Source organism: Haliotis asinina, chromosome 1 (assembly GCF_037392515.1).
Source record: "Haliotis asinina isolate JCU_RB_2024 chromosome 1, JCU_Hal_asi_v2, whole genome shotgun sequence".
Lineage (NCBI taxonomy): Eukaryota > Metazoa > Mollusca > Gastropoda > Lepetellida > Haliotidae > Haliotis > Haliotis asinina.
In genome coordinates, this window is record NC_090280.1 from 98,728,127 (window position 1) to 98,747,996 (window position 19,870).

The following is a 19,870-nucleotide window of genomic DNA, read 5'->3' on the forward strand; positions in this document are numbered from 1 at the left end:
TTGAAATCAATATCATCTTCTCAGTCAGGTTTAATGTGTTTCCACTCAGAAATAATGTCATATTTGATGTTTAAACTGGACACTGCTTACAGAGGACAGTGAGTTTAAAGTCACGTCTGCCTTTCCGATCAACCCTCTCTGAAAAGGACTTGCATACGTCTGACTCAGACCTTAGCCCAGCGGTCATTGTTTTGCATAAACTCTCATTGTTGAATCTTTCTAAGCTGATTGGGTGTGAAAGTGATCGGTTGTGAAGACGCTTGCATTGCTATGGTGAGGATTTTACAGCGGATATCAATGAAACTTCAGATTTACGTGAAAGGCTCATTGCAGCATTGAATGCATCACAATACAAGGCAATTGTTCAGCTCAATGTCCCAGCACAGTTGCTATTGTGGGACTGTATGACTCCAGTCCGGGCTTTCATAGTCCTCACAAGGGCTAGGCTTTTCACTGGGGACAATCCAGTCTGATAGTGTATAAATATGTGTTGAATATGTATTATCCCATTCATAAGAAGACCCTGTGTATATACCTGTGTATAGTAACAGTCACAAATGATAGAAATCTGCTCTTCAGTTCAAAAGTGTTTACCTGTATCGTACCCATGTACCCATTTTCGTGATCTGGATTATAACAAGTGACCATGTGATAATTTATATTTTATGGTGTTTGCTACAGACTTCAATTAAGAAGCTATGAGAATTTATATTTTCAAGACAACAAACTGTGTAATATTTGACACCAGTAACAGTGCAGTGACTGTGAGGGCGGACAGGTTAAATTGCATGGAGTAGTCAAGTGGCTATTGATGAACGTCAAGAGGAGAGGCCGTGGGTGATTATTGGATGATTAGATAAAGATCTGAATTGGTGGCAGCATGTTGTCCATTTACATAGCACTTGAAATCTGAATGGCAGTTAGCGACAGAAGTACAACAGGCACACAGCAACTGCTGGTTTAACCTGGAGACCGGGATTATACAAGGATTATACAGTAGCTGGAACTGGGAAATTCTGAAGAGAGTTCCTTGACTGGATGCCATAACAGATGAGAAATATGTGATTTTGTAACTTATGTGATTAATTTGTATGGAAAGTGATTTTATTTGCCAGTTTCACTGAAACTGTTTAAGGTGTGAACAAAGAGTGTTGAATGTTGTGTTGTACTGTTTGGACAGAGCTGTAGTTTTGTAATGGAGAAAGGAGAATCAGACCTTGTGTGAGTTGTCTGCTGAACATGTCTCGTTATGCTGGACCTGGACCTGAGGTGTACCCATCAGATGTGTACCCGGGTCAGAAAGGGTACACTAACCCCTATGCCCGTCCACCTGTACCCCCCCAGGCAAGGGGTGGTGGAGTAGGTATGGATGATCGAAGTGAGGCAAGTGTTGGGAGTCACTCACCTATAGCTGTAGCATTTCGGCGGGATGCATATTTGTTCTCTCCTGTGACAGGAGATGACTCTGACAATGATGCTGACTTTCACAGGTCACATAGTGACAGTATCAGACCTCCTAGAAGGGGAGTCAGACATCGGCGGATGAGTGACCCCAACTCATCATACTTCAGAGGAAGAAGAGGCAGAAGACGACCACAGCTGAGGTTCCGTAATGATAAAACCTGGAATCTGGACATGGGGACTCAGGTTGATGATAATGTGCGACATCAGACAAAGATTGTGAATGTTGCAACAAGTACTCATTGGAAACCATATGTTGAAAGATACTCAACTGCTGAAAACAAACACTCTAACAGGAGTCGGGGTAAACATAACCGAGGTCAGTCAAGGTCAGTGCCTGGTTCAAGAGACACAGTGGACAGAGGCATCCAGACTTCCAAACTCCCTGATTCTCCAATATCAGTGGTGTTTGAAACTGAGCTAAGTGCTGATGGACTCACTCACTCAGACACTGATTGGGAAACAAGCCGACCCAATAAGAAGTCTCGTAATGTCACAGATAACAGTTCTTCTGACACCGACAATAAGGTCAGGAGACGAAGGAGTAGGAAACAACAGAGTGGTTCGGACGACAGTGAGCCTGATAAGCCCAGATCTGTCAATGATACTCCACGATCTCGTCGGGTGGGTGTTACACAGCCTCCTGTTTTGAAACTCAAAGCGAAACAGAAGAAGAAGAAAGTGCGTGTGAATTCTCCACGGGAGGTAGCAGCGACCCACCACGCACGGCTTCAGGAGATAGAAGAGGAGGAAGCAGGCAGGGACAGTCCTACTGAAGTTCGGAGATCACACAACACTGATGATATTCCTGATGAACTCAAGAGCCTCAGTGCTAAACATTACCTGAAACAGATAGGCAGGCTCAACACTGAGCTGGAAAGAAAATCACATCAGACTGACCAAAGAGGGGATACATTTGTTATGGCTCAGGAAAAACCTCAGTATGTGTTACGGAGTGGTAATAACTCCTCATCTCATTCTCATAAAAGTGACAAGGACAGCAGTGGAGGCAAGATGGATGAGGGTTCTAGTTCAGACATATTGGATCATCTTGATGACTTCAACATAGTGGAGGAATATGATGGAAACGACATATACTTGTGTTACTTGATGACAGACAGTGGGGCAACTATTGGCCCAATGAGACTTGACATAGAGAATGTAGAGATTGGACTTCCTGGAATGAATAAGGGAGATAATTCAGAAAACAAGGGGAAACATTCTGATGACAAGGGAGATAATTCTGATGACAAGGGTCATAACTCCCAGGCTGAGGATGATGAAGATCAGTCAGAAAGCAGTGATACAGATACAGGGGAACTCAAGGGCAAGCATAATATTCAAGGTGGCTTAGGTAAAATAGGCTCTTTAATGAGTCTTCTTTCACTGATAGTAGAATGAAAAAGTAGATGAGAGTATCAGGATGTATTCTTTTGGAGTCTTTGAACAGCCTGTAGAAGTGATACACGTATAAGTTAGAAGATGAGGATGCATGCTGGATAAGGCGGTTACAGAACGTGTCCGTGTCTTCTAATAGAAGTTATACACATATAGGTGGGAATGTATGTATGTCAAATTCTTTATTTTGGAAAAAACAAAATATACTTAAAGTAGAGAAGTTAATATATCTATAAATACTCTCTCCTGTAATTTTTTGTAACAAATTTATGCTCAGATACCGCATACATAAAAACACAGTTATGAAGTTTATATTCAAATACTTGTGATACTTCTGAACCTGGCTGGAATAGGTTGTCAAATAATGTGACAATTGATTTCTGTAGAAACACAGAAAACTTCATGCGTAGTCAGTTTTCCTGATCTGACTTGATGTTACTCAAGATAGATTCTACTGACTTCACAGATACTTGTGGTTTGAAGGGGTAGATTCTGATACCTAAACCCTTACAGTCAGTTGTGGTGATTTCATTAATACAACCCTTGGTTTAAATCTTGTAGAGATCGGTAGACTATCTAAGTGGCCCTAATTCTCTCAATTATGAAAATCTAATCCTGAAACAGAGGCTATGGGCTAAATTCAGAATGTCTAAAATATATGTCTTGGTGCTGCAGATAGTTGTACTACAGTGACTGTAGGTTAAGCCAGGAACTATGTAATGCAGGTATGTGGTTTGACAATCTCCTGTTACAGGGATTTGTGGGACACAAATGTTTGCATCCTAACACATAAAAATTAACAATGGACACAACAATATTTATGACTGCATCTGCAAGAAAGCAGAAAAAGTCCAAATATATTTCATAAAAAATTCAATTAAGTCACAATATGGTATCACTGAGTCTGCTACTAGCCAGGTTATGGTATCAATTGAAATTTAATTGCTGTAACAGTGTGATGATCATGATACACAATACAATAACAGTGACTCAATTAAAACAACATTATAACATAGTGTTAATAATAATATGTAAGTGTCTGCGCCCCCCCATTTTGTAGTCCATGCCCCCTGAAAATTAGGAGTATGAGTCCCAGGGACCCTCAGATATATAGGACTCAAGGTAAATCCCTGCTGTTATTTCCATGATACTTTAAAGTGTTTGTCACAGGGGTAGATATGTATCATGGGAGATATCGGGTCTGGTTTGTGTTCAGGAATAATGCTGGCTGTCTGAAGTTACTTCACTCACGCTGTGTTTGATCAAGGCTTTTGAACCCTTTGGAATGTTTTATGTTTTATTGACTGAAAGGAGAAACAGATAGATCACATAACCCTTCTGTATTTATGTAAACAACTTTCAGGCATTAGACATGCACTGTGAATATGAGCTAAGTGAGGTGTACTGCTGTTGGTAGCTCTCTCAGTGAGTGAGTGAGAGAGCATGAGTTCAGTTTTACACTTCATGAGTATATGTCTGAGTGAGAGTGAGTTCAGTTGTACACTTCATGAGTATATGTCAGTGAGAGAGAGATCAGTTGTACACTTCATGAGTATATGTCAGTGAGAGAGAGAATGAGTTCAGGTGTACAATTCATGAATATATGTCAAAGTGAGAGAGTGAGTTCTGTTGTACACTTCATGAGCATATGTCAGTGAGTGAGAGAGAGTTCAGTTGTACACTTCATGAGTATATGTCAGTCAGTGAGAGAGAGAGAGTTCAGTTGTACACTTCAGGAGTATATGTCAGTGAGTGAGACAGAGTTCAGTTGTACACTTCATGAGTATATGTCAGTTAGTGAGAGAGAGAGTTCAGTTGTACACTTCATGAGCATATGTCAGTGAGTGAGAGAGAGAGAGTTCAGTTGTACACTTCAGGAGTATATGTCAGTTTGTGAGAGAGAGAGTTCAGTTGTACACTTCATGAGTATATGTCAGTGAGTGAGAGAGAGTTCAGTTGTACACTTCAGGAGTATATGTCAGTGAGTGAGAGAGAGAGAGTTCAGTTGTACACTTCATGAGCATATGTCAGTGAGTGAGAGAGAGAGAGTTCAGTTGTACACTTCATGAGTATATGTCAGTGAGTGAGAGAGAGAGTTCAGTTGTACACTTCAGGAGTATATGTCAGTTAGTGAGAGAGAGAGTTCAGTTGTACACTTCAGGAGTATATGTCAGTTAGTGAGAGAGAGAGTTCAGTTGTACACTTCATGAGCATATGTCAGTGAGTGAGAGAGAGAGTTCAGTTGTACACTTCATGAGTATATGTCAGTGAGTGAGTGAGAGAGTTCAGTTGTACACTTCATGAGTATATGTCAGTGAGTGAGAGAGAGAGTCCAGTTGTACACTTCATGAGTATATGTCAGTGAGTGAGAGAGAGAGAGTTCAGTTGTACACTTCATGAGTATATGTCAGTGAGTGAGAGAGAGAGAGTTCAGTTGTACACTTCAGGAGTATATGTCAGTGAGTGAGAGAGAGAGTTCAGTTGTACACTTCATGAGCATATGTCAGTGAGTGAGAGAGAGAGTTCAGTTGTACACTTCATGAGTATATGTCAGTGAGTGAGAGAGAGAGAGTTCAGTTGTACACTTCAGGAGTATATGTCAGTTAGTGAGAGAGAGAGTTCAGTTGTACACTTCATGAGCATATGTCAGTGAGAGAGAGAGTGAGTCCAGTTGTGCACTTCATGAGTATATGTCAGTGAGTGAGTGAGAGAGTTCAGTTGTACACTTCATGAGTATATGTCAGTGAGTGAGAGAGAGAGAGTTCAGTTGTACACTTCAGGAATATATGTCAGTGAGTGAGAGAGAGAGTCCAGTTGTACACTTCATGAGTATATGTCAGTGAGTGAGTGAGAGAGAGTTCAGTTGTACACTTCATGAGCATATGTCAGTGAGTGAGAGAGAGTTCAGTTGTACACTTCATGAGTATATGTCAGTGAGTGAGTGAGAGAGTTCAGTTGTACACTTCATGAGTATATGTCAGTGAGTGAGAGAGAGAGTCCAGTTGTACACTTCATGAGTATATGTCAGTGAGAGAGAGAGAGAGAGTTCAGTTGTACACTTCATGAGTATATGTCAGTGAGTGAGAGAGAGAGAGTTCAGTTGTACACTTCATGAGCATATGTCAGTGAGTGAGAGAGAGAGAGTTCAGTTGTACACTTCAGGAGTATATGTCAGTGAGTGAGAGAGAGTTCAGTTGTACACTTCATGAGCATATGTCAGTTAGTGAGAGAGAGAGTTCAGTTGTACACTTCATGAGCATATGTCAGTGAGTGAGAGAGAGAGAGTTCAGTTGTACACTTCATGAGTATATGTCAGTGAGTGAGAGAGAGAGTCCAGTTGTACACTTCATGAGTATATGTCAGTGAGTGAGAGAGAGAGAGTTCAGTTGTACACTTCATGAGTATATGTCAGTGAGTGAGAGAGAGAGAGTTCAGTTGTACACTTCAGGAGTATATGTCAGTTAGTGAGAGAGAGAGTTCAGTTGTACACTTCATGAGCATATGTCAGTGAGTGAGAGAGAGTTCAGTTGTACACTTCATGAGTATATGTCAGTGAGTGAGTGAGAGAGAGTTCAGTTGTACACTTCATGAGTATATGTCAGTGAGAGAGAGAGTGAGTTCAATTGTACACTTCATGAGTATATGTCAGTTAGTAAGAGAGAGAGTGAGTTCAGGTGTACAATTCATGAATATATGTCAAAAGGAGAGAGAGAGTTCAGTTGTATACTTCAGGAGTATATGTCAGTGAGTGAGAGAGAGAGAGAGTTCAGTTGTACACTTCATGAGTATATGTCAGTGAGTGAGGATAGGTGGTTTCTATGTTGGTAGAATAGTATTCTGATCTGTCTGTCAGAATACTTAGATGCTGTTTGGTTACTAGCTATTTGGTATGTTAGTGATGAGGCAAATGGTTACTGGACTGTGTTCTTGGTAGGGTCAGTTGCAGAGTATATATAATGTTGAAAAACACAAATAATTCCTTATGAATTGAAAAGTGAGATGGAAGATTCACAGTGCTTAAAAATGAAGAAATCTTGACTTGCTTCATTTATGGCTTTTGGACCTAAAAAAGAGCTGAGCTGTAAGGGGGTTCACGGACTATCAGAAAGATCTGTGTAGTGAGGTCTGTCAGTGAAGAGAAAAATGGTTACTGTGATATGTTGTTATTAATCTAGATATCAGCACAGAGTATTTGAGAGCACAGAGGACGTGAAACAAGATACATATGGATGCATTTTGTTTTTGAAAATGACATACCACTTTGAGTCATTTAAAGAGGGATCATGTTCATGTATCTGTCTAAAATCGTGACCTTTGAGGTAGTGACTGATCTGATTGAACCTGAAGCATGGTCTGTGTGGCAGATTGAAAAAATCAGCTGGGAGATAAAACATATCAACGTTCAAGTTTACAGACAAATTGATTTTAAATGAGTTAATAGAGTGCAAGTGGCTTGTGAGTCACCATTTATGTGTTACGATATCCATTAACATGCTAGCTTTAAAGCATGGGGAGAATATAAAAAAACAATAGCCGAAATATTTGCCTGCACAAAACACAATTGGACATATGCAAACATTGAAGTGAGAGATGTTATAGATATGAATAAAGCAAAATGGAAGAGAAACAGTGAAACTCGGAGAAAATCATAATTATAATATATTATGTTGGGCACGATTATGCCAGTTATTTGAGGTGCTGCATTTTTGGCCTTGCATAGTTGGATTTGAATATTCCTTCTAAATACCTAAATTGTTTTACTTTTGACAGCTTATGAAGCATTTATATTGCAAAAAAAATAGAAAACAATCTAAATCGTTTTTTGTTGTAAGTTAACATTTTAGGCCAATAAAACGTGAGGATTTTATTTTTTGGGTGGAGAAAGTTAATTTGTAGTATTTTTCTTTCTTATTCTTGAAAAATACTACAAGGGAATTCATAAAACATGAAATAAAATTGGTTTGGCCTTCCCAATACTACTGATAGTGGCTAGATGTATTGGTATTTATGATATTATGTTGTGTTTGTTTTCTGGTTTGTGCAATTGTATTTTCATTCACAAAGTACTTGATGAGTTGGTAAGGAAATGATTGAGTGGGGGAATATGGTTTTCCGCTTCTTTTAGCAATTTTTCCAACAATATCATCATAAGGGACATGCAAAAAGGGCTGTACCCATGTGGGGAATGAAACCCAGGTCCTCAACTAGAATGCTTCAACCACTTCACTACCCCACCACCTCTTCAGGTTGGAGTCAGTGTCTAGTAATTGATCCTGGTCTTGAGTGAAGTGATATCTGGTAATACCTAGTAATATCTAGTAATATCTAGTAATATGTAGTAATATGTGGGAAATGCTGGTACTGATGGCAGGCATCACTGTTAATTGAATAATTGGTTACTTTCAGATAATTTATTCTCACTAACTGGTTTTGGTCAACATGCCTATTATTTTTTTTACTTGTATGGGCTCAAAACTGCACCATCTACATGTTGTTTGAGTGGGTAACAACGTGTTTATTTAGACTGCAGTGTTTATCACAATAGTGCTAGGCTCCAATACAGTTCAACCTTGTTATGTATTGATCTTATGCCAACCTATACTATAAATCAATGGTGGTTGTATCCTTATCCTCCCACTGTAAGTGCCTGTTTGACAAAACTCTATACAACACACTGTACTCTCCACAACATGCCTAACAATATTTTCCACACAATGCCCTCATTACATCAGATTTTGAGGTATCAACTATTTGAGCACAATCCCACTAAAATGTTGCTCTGATGTGACTTGGGGCAGTGGGGAAGCCAAATGGTTAAGGCGTCCACTTGTCACATTGAACACCAGGATTTGATTCCCCACATGAGTACATTATTTGAAGCCCATTTCTGATGTCTGTCACCGTGATATTGCTGAAATATTGCTAAAAGCAGAGTAAAGCCATATTCATCCACTCACTTGGATGTGATAGCTCTCTGCCAAAGTTTGGGCGTTGCATCTAAATGAAAAGTAGATAAGTTCCCAAGCTTTGTAAGCCATATCACTTTATTATGTTTATCTGTGGTACTGCCCTTTGATATAGATGCTAAGAACATGACTACAGCCTTTGTTATTTACATTTGGAACTTTCTGTTTAGGTTTTGCTTTTAAATGAAGTGAGAATTACTGCTCACCGCTGAATTTTAGATCAAAGAGGCACTCGTTTAAAGTAAAATAACAGATTTTGAGAGCCTGCATGCGCTTTAACTTCCATGCCCCTAAAAATCACTAGCAGACTGATAATCAAAGGTTGTCTTCGTAGAGGGTTTGTGGGTTAAAATGCAATATAAAGGTTTCAGTTCTGTTAAACATGGAAGAAGAACAGCATATATCTGTCTAGACCAGTGACCAGTCAGATTATGCTTAGGTTGGGTAACTTCTCATGCAGAACTGAGATGTATCTCACTGTCGCTTTTACTTCAGACAAGATTCTTCATGTCTAGTTAAACAAATACTTCCAGTGTGTTATGATGTATTTGATCAGGGTTCATACAACACTATATGTTCTCTCAAGTCCTTTTCACAAGATTCCTATTTTTTCCCTCTTTGATGTAAGATCATAATTTCTCTTGTCAGGTTTGCGGAATCGCCAGACAGGGTCCCATGGTCTGAATGAGTTCTCTAGTCGTAGCCACAGTATGTTGACCGTGACAATCGACTCAGAGACCCAGGCAGATCAGGAAGATGACAACCTTTATGTCACCAAGCGGGGAAAGCTATCCTTCGTTGACCTTGCTGGGAGTGAGAAGGTCAAGGACAACACAACAGGATCTGGGGCAGGGGTCATGTATGAATCCAACAGCATCAACAAAAGTCTCTTAGTCCTAGGTTGGTGTGCTGATTCTTGGCAAGTGACTGATTGTCACTTGTTTGTCTTTATTATATTTGGAAATAATTTATTCAACAACCTTTTGCCATTTAGTCATATTAGTCCACTGACTAAATAATAACATGATCTGTGCTTTACTGATTGAGGAACTCTCAATGGCAACGTGATAAAACATTTGTCTTGCAAGTAAACTGTAAGGAGTTTTGATCCCCATCTGTGTCATTCTAAGGATGGTACTGATTGTTTACATGCCTGGGTCGACATTGAGTGGATAGAAAAAGACAGGCAGACTTTGGTGCCAGTATACTTTGTGTGATTGCTATACTGAGTTACCAGTTTACTCACTGTGACATGGTGTTGACGTGAGCAAGCACAACATCCATGTTAGTTTATAATGCAGTCATCTGGAATACTAACCTCTGTCTTCAGTCAGTATCTTCATCCATCCTTATCTTCATTTGGTGTCTGCCTAGGTAACTGCATCTCCCATCTGGGGGACTCCAAACGGAGACATGGACACATCCCGTACCGAGACAGCAAACTCACTAAGCTCCTGGCAGACAGTCTAGGAGGCAACGGTGTCACCCTGATGGTGAGTCTGTCATCGTGTATGACATTACATGAGGCACTCAAAACGCTGGGCTCAGGCCAATTCCTACCTCATTTCTGTTTGTTTTTAGTGCAAAATTTAGCTATTTTTGTTAGGTTCAATTGGACAATGTTGTGTAAGTTAGAATACATCTTTGTTCTGTGTAGACAGCTGCAGAAACTGTTGAAGTAATGTATTGTAGAAGATAATCTTACAGCGTGTCATTTTCTGAGACACCATTTGGCGTAAACAGTTAACCAAATATCAGTAAAGAATTGGAATTAGGTACACATTGCTAAAAACAGACCTTTTGTCATGCATGAATGCTTTGTAGGATTCTTAATTTTAACTATACTCTAGAGCCACATACAGGGCTATCTTTGAGAGAATAATTTGTGAGTTTACTGTGTGGCCTTGACCTTGTTTCAGATCACATGTATCACCCCTTCCTCCTGCAATGTGGCAGAAACTATGAATACTCTCCGATACGCCAGTCGGGCCAAGAAGATCAAAACAAAACCGACTGTGAAGATGGTGAGGGGAACTATTGCACATTGTTAAAATTGAACATTCTTGTTTCTATGTCTGCATGTTAACTGAGTGAAGATTGAGGTGTCCAGCAAGCTATACTTATCGTAAGCAGTTTCTAATGGGATAAGATGGTCAGACTTGCTGACAGGGTGCATGTATGTCATTGTATCCCAGTTTGAGTAGACCGATGCCCTTGAGGTCAGTCAATCAATAATATTGCTGTGTGAAGCGTTACACAAACAAACATTGGTTCGCATGTTCTTTCTCTTGTTCATAGGATCCCAGGGAGAAGCTGATACTTAGTTTGAAGAGAGAAATAAAAATATTGAGGAATGAAAACCACTATTTGAGACAGCAGGTGAGAACTGATATTTGAACACGTGTGGAAAACCACAAAATGCGCCAAAGGATGAAAATGACCATTTGCAATAACATTTTAAACAATTAGAGAGAAATGGAACTGGAAGAAATTAGTATGTGTTGTTTTATTAATCAAAACACTGGAAAAAACAAAACAGTAGGTGAATAACTGTTTGCATGTATCTGAAAATTAGAAAGAATACGACAATGTGGTCACTCCTGAAAATATCAAAATACATATGAAGTCAAGGTATGCCATTTGAATCCCATTGCTCTGTGTCTCTGTGAAGATCGGAGTTACTATTGGCCTTCAGCAACTCATGCTTGTCGTAAGAGGCAACAAACAGGATCAGTTGGTCAGACTTGTTTACTTGCTTGACACATGTCATCGTATCCAAAATGCATAGTTCATACTGTTGATCACTGGATTGTGTAGTTCAGACAAGACTATTGACTGAATCCTGCCATATAGCTGGAATATTTCTAAGTGCAGCATTTAAGAACATAGCATTTCCCTTCTATATCCACAGCTGGAGTTCCCGGCCAAGCCGAAGGGACAGCTGCAGAAGGAGAATGATGAGAAGTTCATGAAGTTTATGAAGGAGCAGCAGCAGAAAGGTTGACATTGCTTCTCATTCACTCAGAAATAGCCCTTCAGAAGCAGCATGGCTCAAAACCTCATGGGGGGGATATTGTGAAACTGAATTATTTCTGGGTGCTAAGTATATATGTTCAGATTGTAATAAATAAACTATTCACCTATCCAAGTTGTTGACGCATTAGCTGTGATTGATACTTTGTTTGTTTTTCAGAAAGTGGTCTGTATGAGATGCTCCAGGAGTACATGGTGGAAAACGAGAATCTCAGGTCAGTGGTCCCGGGGTAGAATAGGCCTTCAGCAACCCATGCTTGCCATAAAAGGCGACTCAGCTTGTTGTAAGAGGCACCTAACGGGATCGGGTGGTCAGGCTTGCTGACTTGGTTGACACATGTCATCGATTCCCAATTGTGCAGATCGATGCTCATGCTGTTGATCACTGGATTGTCTGGTCCAGACTCGATTATTTACAGACAGCCGCCATATAGCTGGAATATTGCTGAGTGCGGCGTAAAACTAAACTCACTCACTCACTCACTCAGGTCAGTTGTTAGTGTGCTGCTTGTACAAAGAAAAGGACATGATGAGAATATTTTGGAAACAATGCAACTAACACCTGTCCACATTCACATAGATATCTCATCCAATAGCATGGTCCACTGTATCATAGCATGTGTTTCTGAATCATTATTGATATTTCAAGCCAAGAGCAGGAGATGATTTGCCATGTTCATTTGTTAGATTTGACTGAGAGACATACTTTCATCTTAAGGGGAGAGAATTCTGATCTTCATGCCGGAAGGGATAAGGTCCGACGAGAACAGCAGACCCTGTACAGAGAGAATGAGAAGCTGATGAAGAGAGTGGAGGATCTAGAAAGGTAGGTAGGATGAGTGGTAAGGAGAACTGATGATCTTGAAATGTGATAGGGCTGTTGAAGAGAGTGGAAGCTTTGGCATATAGGATGATTGTTGATGAGATTAGTATCTGGACTTGTAGGTATGATGAAAGTTGTAGAAAGGATGGAGACAGTCCAGGACTAAATAAGATGGGCATTGCAGAGAGTGCTATGTTGAAAGAGGTGGGTAGCTCCATTCAACAGGATGACTGTAGAAGAGGGTGGAAGGTTGGATGAGTGTTGAAAGTATGGAATATCTAGACAGGTTATATATAGTGCCAGGAAACCAGGACTGTATTATTGCTTTATGAAAGCAACACTGTAGTGGAGTGTTGCTGAATCAAAGATGAATCATTCAAAGGATTGGAACACAGATTGCTAAAGGATTGCCTTTCCTCGTGCGTATTTGGTAACAGATGAGCATACAGAAGTATTTCATCATTTCTGCTTTTTGTAGAATTGTCTCAACAAGTCCGGCAGCATTGCAGCAGGCACAACGTCCCTTGCAGCGTTATGACGGCTTCAACCAGTATGACATGGGGTCACCTCGACAGTCCCCAGGGCAGAATGGTCATCGTATCCCACAAAGGCTTCCAGTGAGTGCACCTAATGATTAAACCCTACATTCCAAGAACCCAGTGTCAGTAGCATCAGCATGATGGACTGTGATGCTACGGAGATGTAAACTGTTATGGTTATAGCAGAATCATTATCATACTCAAGTCAAATTCTGCGAAAGGATTAAGTGAAACGTCTTGTTTACATTGCTCAAAAGAATACTAAAACAATTTACCCTTCTGGATTTTTTTACCTCAGATGGCTTATTACATATTTTACAGCATCAAGACCTGCCCCACCCTGACCCTGCCAGTCGTGTGGTGATGTCGCCACCTGGTGGTCATCCTATGAGACCGCCCCACCGTCTGCCCGACCCAGTTGTCAGGGGTCAGAAAGGGTAAGTCATGATGTTCATGTAGACAATCTACACATCCTGAGATGGACAATAATGCTCAATTATCAAAGGCTGCAGAAGAAATATCATTTTCAGTTCAAATATTATACTGGAGGGGTGGAGTACCCAAGTGTTTAAAGTGTACACTCATCACCCAGGTCTTCAATTTGGTACGTGAGTACAGTGTATGAAGACCTATTTCTGGTGTCCCCGACCTGATATCTTTGGAATATTGCTAAAAGTGGTGTGAAACTTTACTCACTCATTCAAATATCATCCAGCTTTGAGAAGCTTTTGAAGAAGCTTTTCTGTCTTTAACATTGCCCAGTGTGTATTTGTGGCAATGAAGAAACGGTTGCTGTGGTTACAGAATGTCGGAATTCGTGCAGAATGGCGGCCACATGATGCATCCTCACGGCCGCATAAATGGACCAGTACGGCAAGGTAATGAGTTTACAGGAGAGTAGTATTACACAGATGTACACCCACCATAAGAATGCTGTTTAAAGAACTAAATTTTCTTGAATTACATACCTTATTTTTCAGAATGTTCTTTTCATATTTTAATAAGCTTATGTCATGGCACGGTGCCTGTAGGGTAATAGTGTCCCCTTAGCCTTTATGACTTGATGATGTGGTTGGTAGACATTGTTATCTGGGCTGCTGTTGAAAGTTGGTCATGGAAGATTATAGACATTGAGTTTCAAAACTGCTCACTATTCTGATCCAGTTTTGAACATGACTGCCTCGTGTTTTGGAAAAGAGTTTAGAAAAAAAAAGGTTTTGCTACATCAGCAAATGATATATGATTGTTCTTTGAATTGACAGTGAAGTTTTTTTGCTCTCGAACATTGCTAGCCAAATGGCAAGGTGAGTTAATGAGAAACCTCTTTGTATCCCTAGAATCCCTTCCCTAACGTAAGTTTTTCTTTGCATTAATTAAGGAATGTATTCTCATGGAAGTAATCCAAATAGTGTATCATTTATACAAAGGTGTGAAGTTTTGGTCAAGAGAATGCACTGTACCTTCATGGTTGAAGATAGGTTAGAGATGGTCTTCAGCAACCCATGCTTGTAGTTAAAGGTGATTAACAGGATTTCAGTGTCAGACTTGCGGACTTGGTTGACCAACGTATCGTTGTATCTCTATTCTGCAGATTGATGTTCTTGCTGTTGAACTCTGTATTGTCTGTTGCTTGGATAGCTGAAATATTGCTGATGACAGCGTTCAACAACATCCAAATATGGCTGAATTTTACACTTACTTTGTCCACTTCCCTAAAGAAAAATTCTGGACGGAAATGCAAGGGACCATTATGACCTTCAAAATCAGAATTTCTAGATAACCACTGATTTTGGAATAATAAGTAATTCAGAAATACTCTCTTACTATGCCTATCAAAGTAATCTTTGAGTGTAACATGACTATGAATGAGAGATGCTGATTGGTTTTAGTTTAGATCTGTTACCATTAATTATGATATTCTTACTGTCATCTTGGTAGTATTTTGATAACTGGGTTGCCAAGTGTGTTATTTTGTTTGCTAGTCAAGTAGTTAGTCACCCCATGACACATGTAGAGGATGACTGGCATGCTCCTACAGGTGCTTTCTCTGGATGATGACTGTTGATTGGAGTTTATGCAAGGCATGCACAAGAAATGATGATGGATGAGAATTATCTGCGGTTTGCAGGATTTAGTTATGTAGGGCAATACATGCCAATAAACATCCACTAGATCCCTGACTGACTTTCATTCTTTTTTCTTTTCTTTTTAAAGTTTAAATGATTCTCATCACTGGTCAGTAGTCAAGATGTTAGTGCCTTTACATTGAAGTTGAAACTTTTATTGATTAGTATTATGGATTTGTTTTATTGACTGGTTTTACTGTGTGGTTTTAGTGAATGGTTTTACTGATAAGTTTTGTCCAATTTGTTTGCAGACACAGACCGTAGGTAATGATCATTTTCTGATTTGATTTTTTTTGCATGTAGATGTTACCGTAAATGTATGACAGGCAGACTAACTACACACATCTGCCCAGCGTAGTGAGAGAAGCTCTCTGACCTCCCAGACAACTTCTTTGCCCCAGAAACATGCTCATGGATGAGATCTAGAACTGAGATTATAACTTAATTTCTAGCTTGAGTACTAATACTTTCCTACTTTGATCTATAGAAGTGACCTTTGTGCTAGCTTCCAGTGTTTCTCAGTTGTTTGGATGACAGTATATGGCATCTTTTCAAAAGTTGGCTGAAGCTGAGGTAATGGGTGTTTAAGGGTAAATGTTTCGTTCTTTTTGCAAGCCTTCTATGATATTAGTCAATCATTATGAATCTCCCTGATAACCTCTTGGCTGTGACTATTTCGAATACAGACAAAAGTTTTCCTTTGTTCTGTGTGCAACCACTATTTGATATTGAGATTCATTATGAAACTCATTAATAACTTTTAAGGTTTTGTTTCGACTATGTTGTTTGGACTAGGTGATGTTGGTTCATTCTTGTGTGGAAAATTACTCTAAATAATTATTTGGTACACATACAGTTTATTTCTCACAAAAAATGTTAATGAAGGATCATATTATCAAGATGCATGTTTTCAAGACAAAACACAACACAACATACACTAGCATAAGGTTCAGTAATTACATAGGGACAGTGGTCTAAGATGCTAGAGTTCATTGTGAACTGTTATGTAGCTTGACAGTGCTGGAACATAATGGTTGAGGGTTTGAATCCGTATTTCGATTACGTTTCTGGGTTCATCGGCACCATAACATTTTCTGTGGTTTTCAACCAATTGTCTTTTTCTTCCACATCAACCTTAGTGCTGTGCTATAACTGAAATACTGTTTAAGCAGTTATACAAAACTTGCTCACTAAAATATACATGGGTGAGCTCCAGTACCTATGTTTCTCAGTTTCATTGAACTTTTCACAAGATGCCTTGTAAGGGTAGATGAGATATAGGCTAGGAATAGATAGGTACTCACATGTGAAATACAATTCATCTGAGTCAATAGACCCTCCAGATTTTGAAATCAGTGTCAAAGGATGTCCCGGTTGCATGACATCTGTTGTAAGGATCATTATTTTTTCCACCATCTTGTTGCATGTTTTCTGCAGTTGTACAGTTTTCACTGCACTGATCTGTTCTTATTTTGTCACTGTGCCCGTATTTGTCCATGATATTAGGTTGCTAAAGATTGATGGACAGGTAGAAAAGTACACTGTATTTAGGTCTCCTGGTTCAGTTTACCCTCACACATTCACCTTTCAGCTTCACCACCCAGAGCTATCGAGAGGAGGTCTTCTCAGGCGTCACAGTCAGGTAAGAGTGATCTCCCTTTGGAGGAATTTTGCAGGAGATCTCAGTTTTGAGAAGGCCAGTGCTGGAGAATGGTTGCAGTGGTTTGATGCTACATCAGCCATATTCCAGCCGTATCATGTCAGTGGTCTTAGATGAGACAAGCAAATGGTTATTCCCAGGCCATGACTAAATGAAACTGTATCCAATAATGTAAAACAAATGTACGAGTTGCTGTTTGTTAGGTAAGGATTGACTGTTCATCACAAAGACTTCAACAATGAAAATGAACAAATTTGGTGCTGTTTTGGTTTTTCATTCAAATGATTTTTTGTTGAGAAAAAATAAATATTAATTCAGCAAAAAGGTTGATATAAAATTTATTTGAAGCAGTAATGAATCAATAAATGAAGTTACACTGACTACTAACTAGTTCACTTACATTACCGATGACTGGGTTGTGTGTAGTCAGTGTAATACTACACACAAGGTAGACAGCCTGAATAGACAGTAGACACAACTAAGGTGAAGCTGAATGGACATGCAGAATTTCTGTGATGTGAACACTCAGAAACAAAATTTTTCCAAGATCATAGAGCACAATGTTCAGTTATATTAGCAATCTTGCACCCATTATTGACTGACCATTTGATATTCTGGAGGGGAGCTGGGAGAATTGTATGGGGACATGCTCTATTTCACAGATAAACCCAGATATTCCATGTGTCAAAACTATGAGATGAATTTCTTTGTTTGGTCAAAGTCAGCTCGCAGCAATGATTCAGGGCTCTTTTCAATAGACAAAAGCAAAGATATTGTTTGAAGTATTTTCATCCATAGTTAATATTTTTAGCAGCCCCCACTCTTCCCAAACCAGAATCTCAAATTGTATTTCCTTTATGTTGTGAGATGTCTGGTGCATTTGTCGTGTATTGTTTGACATTGTCTGCCATTTTCTGAAGATGAAAGACTGTAAGTTGTTATCAGCATGGTGTTGTTGTCTGTTTAACATTCTGCTATATGGATACATCATGATATTTCTTTAAGGGTGTTATCAGCAACGTCATTACTGTATTACTTGTGTGTACATATACCATGTTTGTTTGCAATGATTTACACTATATAGGTAAAGTCTCATTTGTGTTCAGGAACTCAATCATAACTTAAATATAGTGTTCCAGATGCTACGCTCTACATAGATATTTTGGTTTTTGATACCATAATCTGAATCAATAGTCATATGTTTGTGTTATAGCCACCATATTCTAAATGCATAAAGAGTTGCCTTTGTGTTCTAGACATCAAACTTGGCATAATTATTGTTGTAGACACAATACACTACCTCAATCATGTTCTGTTTCTTTTGCAGATGACAAGTATAGCTACTTAGTGTTGCACCATCCATGGCATTAAATAGTTACCTTTCATGTTGCAGACATTGTACTTTATGGACATACTGAGTTGCCTTTGTGTTCTAGACATTACGCTCAGGCAATTATCGTTATGTTTGTGTTGTAGATTCAGTAATCTACATGAATGTTTGTGTTTCAGACGCCATCCGCGACATGAATGAGAAGTTGCTTCTGGAGGTGCGAGAACTGGAGGGAGAGATTGAACAGCAACATCGACTAACCAGGTCACATGACTTCTCACAGCGACCTCGGTCAGATGTCTCGCACAAACAGTATCCAGCGTCATCCATTATTAGGTGACCACAATGTTTCCATAGCAACGCTCAAACAGATCTGTGATAGTAGCATTAGGTGAAAGGCTCCTTTGACCATTATGAAAAGTGCTGGATACAGTTATGAAATCTGTCATGCAAGGGATGGCTGCTCTTGTTGTTCTTCCAAGAGCCGACATTGTGTCAAACTCCTGTCAGAGTTCATTTCCAAATATACCATATGAGAAATGGATTGAGAGAGAAAAATGCCAAATGTGAAAAAAATATGGATCCTCCTTTGTGTAAAGTGTGTCTCTCAGTTATTTATTACCTCCCTTTGTTCAGTCTGATGGGAGTTATCCTTCTTTATGACCCTGATCTGTGACCTTGGTGTATTTCCCAGGAAATGTCACACAAGATCTCAACATTCTGTGTTTAATGTTTGTGTGTTTCATGTTGGACAGGCATCATAATTTCTCATCTATGCAGCCAAATTCACCCAATCTCTTCCAATTTCAAGGTGGTTTTCACCATTATGATAATACATAGTTTCTGTTTGCTCAACTGGTGAAAATGAGGCTTGTCCTCTCCAAGGAGACTTGAACACAGTTATAATTACTGTGAAGAAACTGTGAAGAATGTATTCCAGGGACTGCATTTGGTAGACATTGTCCTGACTACAGAGGGTTATGGAGGCTGGAATAATTAACTCCCAAGACATGTAGTGTGTGTATATCAGTGTTGTGATAACAGCATGTCTGTGATGATACCCAGATTTCAACCCAGCGCACAGGTACCGATCGGAGTGGCTTCAAGACAAAGTTCCTGATAATTCCAAATAAATTGATGGGCAGAAAGAAGTATTTACTGATGTTTGATAGTGTCTAAATATGAAACAAACTTGGAATGTTCATTCAACGGTGATGTACAATTATTATATAATTGTGTTTTGGACCTTATGCTTGCAGTGTTTTTGTTTTCAGAATCGTGATGCATAGGGTGTCTAATTTGGGATTAAGTCCTATTTTCAAACATACTATTTTTGCCCATTAATGCTGGAGAGTTAGGTGGTGGTACAACCACCTATTCTGTCAGATGTGTCCTGATTGACTAGACCTGTTTCTGTAAACCAAGGAGAGATCTACAGTCAGGCTGGAGTGCAGGGTTATGCCAAAATGTACTTTTGTGCTGTGCTGTATTGTACAAACATTCTTCCTTATTAGTCAATAGTTACATGTTGGCT

At 39.4% G+C, this 19,870-nt stretch overlaps 1 protein-coding gene across 1 annotated transcript; it reads left to right on the forward strand.

Moving 5' to 3' along the window:
- The first annotated feature begins 1,239 nt into the window (after positions 1 to 1,239).
- LOC137284909 (uncharacterized) lies at positions 1,240 to 18,912 on the forward strand. The gene is made up of 13 exons (XM_067816957.1): positions 1,240 to 2,806; positions 9,474 to 9,725; positions 10,200 to 10,318; positions 10,745 to 10,849; positions 11,124 to 11,204; positions 11,737 to 11,824; positions 12,019 to 12,073; positions 12,577 to 12,684; positions 13,160 to 13,298; positions 13,542 to 13,657; positions 14,025 to 14,098; positions 16,938 to 16,988; positions 18,516 to 18,912. The coding sequence occupies exons 1-13, from the start codon at positions 1,240 to 1,242 to the stop codon at positions 18,674 to 18,676; spliced, it is 2,916 nt and encodes a 971-aa protein (XP_067673058.1). The 3' UTR covers positions 18,677 to 18,912.
- The last annotated feature ends 958 nt before the right edge of the window (positions 18,913 to 19,870 follow it).

Excerpts from the sequence above, each read along its gene's own strand:
- LOC137284909 (XM_067816957.1), top strand. The coding sequence starts at position 1,240 with ATGTCTCGTTATGCTGGACCTGGACCTGAGGTGTACCCATCAGATGTG. Across the intron at positions 11,825-12,018 it reads GAAGGAGCAGCAGCAGAAAG|AAAGTGGTCTGTATGAGATG; the intron begins GTTGACATTGCT and ends TTTGTTTTTCAG. Across the intron at positions 12,685-13,159 it reads AGAGTGGAGGATCTAGAAAG|AATTGTCTCAACAAGTCCGG; the intron begins GTAGGTAGGATG and ends TGCTTTTTGTAG.